General features: G+C 41.8%; 1 protein-coding gene across 1 annotated transcript; it reads left to right on the top strand.

Annotated features, from left to right (window-relative positions):
• The first annotated feature begins 2,484 nt into the window (after positions 1-2,484).
• LOC120096897 (nucleoside diphosphate kinase B-like) lies at positions 2,485-3,741 on the top strand. Its single transcript, XM_039093706.2, has one exon. The coding sequence runs from the start codon at positions 3,027-3,029 to the stop codon at positions 3,372-3,374; it is 348 nt and encodes a 115-aa protein (XP_038949634.1). The 5' UTR covers positions 2,485-3,026; the 3' UTR covers positions 3,375-3,741.
• Positions 3,742-4,525: the final 784 nt, after the last annotated feature.

A 4,525-nucleotide genomic window follows, 5' to 3' on the forward strand; every position in this document is an offset into this window, starting at 1 on the left:
CTTTTAGGACAGTTTTGACATCAATCTGCAAAGGAAAAAATGAAATTTTATAGAAATTTTACTTGTTTTAAAAAGATATTCGACATTAAATCTTACATTCATGGCAAAGAATTTTCAATGGCTTTATTTTTCCTTCAAGTCTCCTTGAATCATTCCAAGGACAAGGCCGTAGATATACCTATTGGACCACAAAGTCAGGGAAATGTTCAGTCTTCGGTTTCTTTATGCCTGTAAACACCATTTCAATCATGCCCATTTTAGTAGAGATGGTGTAGAACTACTTACTACATATGCTTTGTAATTGCTCTCTTCCCCTGCACATATAAAAGACATAGTCCAGCGATCATTGTCAGCTTAACATTCTTCTACACACATTGATCCAAACGCTGGACTTGAAATACATGGTAGGAACACTTAGCTATGTTCAAACACTGGGTGGGTTCCTAGTCAAGCATTTGCTCATTACACTGTGATGCAATTATCACCTAGTCTTTACGCTCTCAAGTCCTCCCTTTAAATGCCAGTGTGTTAGAATTGAAAATCTACTGAGATTTTGCTCAAATCTTGTTAATCAACTTTGCACCGACACTTGCTTTGGCAGAGTCCTGTTGAAATTAGTTTTTGTCAAGTTGCCTTCTGGTCTAGTGAGTTGGCCTTGACTGAGGCCAGATCTTAAGGCCAGTACAGAATCAAGCGGAATCTTTCAGTTCATTAATTATGGTTTGTACACCAGTGAAGGGAGGGATGAAGATCAACCTGATGGTGTCGCCATGTCGAGCATCCTAGCATTCCTTGTTCTCTTTTACAAATCTACCGCCTGCTCCTCTGGGATGAGTTAGAGGCACAATAACACAGTGACCCAGAACATTCTGTCTTTCCGTACGTGAGTCAGTGTTAGCTCTAACAACCATGTACTTCAGTTCTGTATTTGTCTTGACATTAAGCACCTCCATGTCTTCATCTATAACAGAAAACTGTGCAATTCTAATTCTACATTCTTTATGGATTATTCTTACTCTTTTTTAAAGGAAAATTAGCAGATTCTTGCTTGTTTTCTGCACTGCGATCCTATTCTCATCCACAATTTCTTCTCTCAACCACCTTCCACTCCTGCTGGCCCCTTTCCTCCCATGCTATTTCTCCTCATCCTTAGACGTTGTGTGTGTGCATGTGTGTGTGTGTATGTGTGTGTATGTATGTGTATTTGTGTGTGTGAGGGCTCAGTGATCACACAGCTTTGTGTTCCCTGATTCTGGTTGCAGTGGTCATGCTATACCAGATGACGGCATGTTAGAGTGTTACGCCTTTCTTTCTCATCTTCTGACTTTTGCAGTCTCCTACTTCATCATCTGAGCTACTCCTCTGGCCTCCGAGTGGGTGATATTCATACCCCATTTAGGGCGGAGCATCCAGCATTGCCCCGATCTCAGCACTTTTAGGAGTTGTGAGCCTCTATTCGCAAACTAGATGCTAAAGGTGGTTCTTTGATTGAGACACAGAGACACAACAATGTATGGATATAAACTAAGTATAAAATGAAGGCTTTCATTCATGCTTTTTGCTCAAAAAAGCTTAGAAATGAATTCTCGACATCTAATATTTACTACTTCAAAATTTAAGGTATCAACGGCATGACTGTCCAAGACATGAACTATTATATGCAGTAGGTCATGTATTTCAGCATTGACTCCACCAGAAATGAACATGAACTTGGGTATTGTGCAGGTGAATAATTCTACTTAAATTGCACGAGATGAAAACTCACAGCTCGGTGATAACATCAGGAAAATACGCCGTGTGATGTTTTGTGACTTAATTACTCATATATAGTGATGGTGTCTCCTGTATCACTTTTGTTTATCATTTCTTTTGAATCCAACTCACATTGTTTAAAAAAAGATCATCAAGGAGATCCTGTACTGTGAGTATGGAATGTTCCAGGCTGTAAACGGAAGGATGTATAGAGTGTGCCTCTCCTCTTCCATCATATCTAGTGCATCGCTGACATCATGCTTCCTCCGCCCACTTTTAAGCAGCGTGGAGAGAGCTGAATATTCTCACAGGAAGGAAAGTCACATATGAAAAAGCAGACTTTACAGGACCTGAGAAATGGGTATGTCAAAATAATCTACAGAGGCAGAAAAATATATGAACATTCTTGGGGGAATGGACTGAAACTTACTGGCAACCAGTGTGTTAGCAATTAATAATCTATGACTTTTATTTTTGCATACTGATATGACAGATATTTTTTAAAATGTTTGTGATATTTCTTAGAAGACAGTAATGGGATTTACAGAGCCAGTCAAAGTAGAAACAGCTAGAATTATTGTGCAAGTGGCTGGAGAGATGGTTCTGTGCTTAAGGGCACTTGCTTGAGCTTGATTCTAAGCATTCTTGTCCCAAGACTCACAACTATTGTAACTCCAGTTCAACAGGATCTTACACTTCCTCTGGTCTCCATGGGTACCCCCATATAGGCGCGCACGTGCACGCGCATGCACACACACACACACACACACACACACACACACACTACAGATGCATACACACACACGTATGTATGTATATCCCACATATATCTGCCGAGTCCGTTGCTTTTATGTGCATATTTTAGGGCTGACTGGTTGGGGGAAATCTACCATGGGGCTCAACCTCAGAGAAGACAGATTATTCAGTAGATTGCCAGGTGATTTTCCAATTTCAGATTGAACTGACACAACTTATCGCTGCGAATGACCATAGTTAAGGAAAGGTAGCACGGGAAATAAACTTAAAATGTAAATAAGAATTGGTAGGTCTACTGGGAAAACAAACGGAAAAAAACCCATCATTTAAAAGAGCTTCCGCGTGGCTTCCATCGCTCATCGCAGACACCGGCCGACCCACCGGCTTTCAGACCATGGCCAGCCTTGAGTGTACCGACCGTCATTGCTATCAAGCCAGATGGCATGCAGTGAGCACAGTGTGGCCTGGTGGGCGAGTTCATCAAGTGATTTGAGCAGAAGGGGTTCTGCTAGGTGGCCATGAAGTTCCTTCCGGCTTCTGAGGATCACCGGAAGCAGCACTACTTTGAACTGAAAGACTGTCCTTTCTTCCTGGGGCTGGTGAAGTACATGAACTCAGGGCCTGTGGTGGCCATGGTCTGGGAGGGGCTCAATGTAGTGAAAACAGGCCGAGTGATGATGGGGGAGACCAATCCAGCTGAGTCTAAACCAGGCGCCATTAGTGGGGATTTCTGCATTCAAGTTGGCAGGAACATCGTTCCTGGCAGCGATTCAGCGGAGAGTGCCGAGAAGGAGATTGGTTTATGGTTTAAGCCCGAAGAACTGATCGACTACAAGTCTTGCGCCCACAACTGGGTATATGAGTAGACGTGGAGAAACCAGAGTCCTTTTCAGCACTGCTGATGGGGTTCCTGGACACAGCTCTTCATCCCACTGACTAGGGATCATCTCTTCTAAAACAATGAAGACTTTGGAACTGGGGGGAGGGGTGGGGGAGCTTCTGTGCTCTCCACAGTATGGGAACTAACCTCTTTAGCAGCATCGATTCTCCAAGCCATTTGGGATGTCCTAGGATTACTGTAACAGCAAAAGATGTTTGGCACGCTCCCTGGGTGGGGCGGTGGAGGGGGCGTTCAGTGTTCTTTCACATGGTTCCTTTGGAAGAACACAGAATATTACTTAGAGCCTCTTAATGTTTATTTCTTAAAAATATTAAATATTTAATCTCTTGAATTGAAATTCCCAAAGCCTTTCATTTTTTATTGTTTGACAGTTTCGTATATTTGTATAATAAATTTTAGTCATTTAGTCCCTCATCCTTCTTTATTTGTTTACTCTTAGAAGCAAACCTTTTGTCATTCATGCTGATTACTAATTACACTTGTGTCTGAGATGTAGCATTCTTTACAGAGCTGGGGATAAGGTGAATCTACTCAGGTTCTCTGCCACTGAAGTACATACCCTGCCCAGAAATCTATTTAGTGACTGCATCTCTGATTTTACCGTGACTCACTTTCGCTGTGGACTAAATAAAACGGAGACCACTGTAGATTTGAACTACACTAACGTAATCTTGAAATTATTAAAAATACATGAGCCAGGTGGCAACCCTCAAGGGTGCATCTATCTGACACAGACATCAGATTAGAAAATTTCCCTCACAAGCAAACTGTTAATAACGACCATCAGCTAGACCTCAAGAAAAAAAAAATGTGTTTTATGTGAAATTGCCTTGAGAATAATTACTAACAGGCCTGACCCAAACTATAAGACATAAAAAATGGATTAGCCAATCTGCAACGAACAGAAGTTCTCATTAAAGTAATATAAATACAAAAGCAACACACAGCACCTACCATGAAATATGTATCGACTCCTATCATCTCAAGCCATCGGGAGGATTTTCTGTGCTGACGCTTTAGCACAGCTGATGTGTTGAGATGTCAGTTCGGTGGCCTAATAAATTCTTAAGGAGCTCGGGAGTTCCCATGGATCGGTGAAGTAGCAAGACCTTGTTT

The sequence above is a fragment of the Rattus norvegicus genome, chromosome 15 (assembly GCF_036323735.1).
Source record: "Rattus norvegicus strain BN/NHsdMcwi chromosome 15, GRCr8, whole genome shotgun sequence".
Lineage (NCBI taxonomy): Eukaryota > Metazoa > Chordata > Mammalia > Rodentia > Muridae > Rattus > Rattus norvegicus.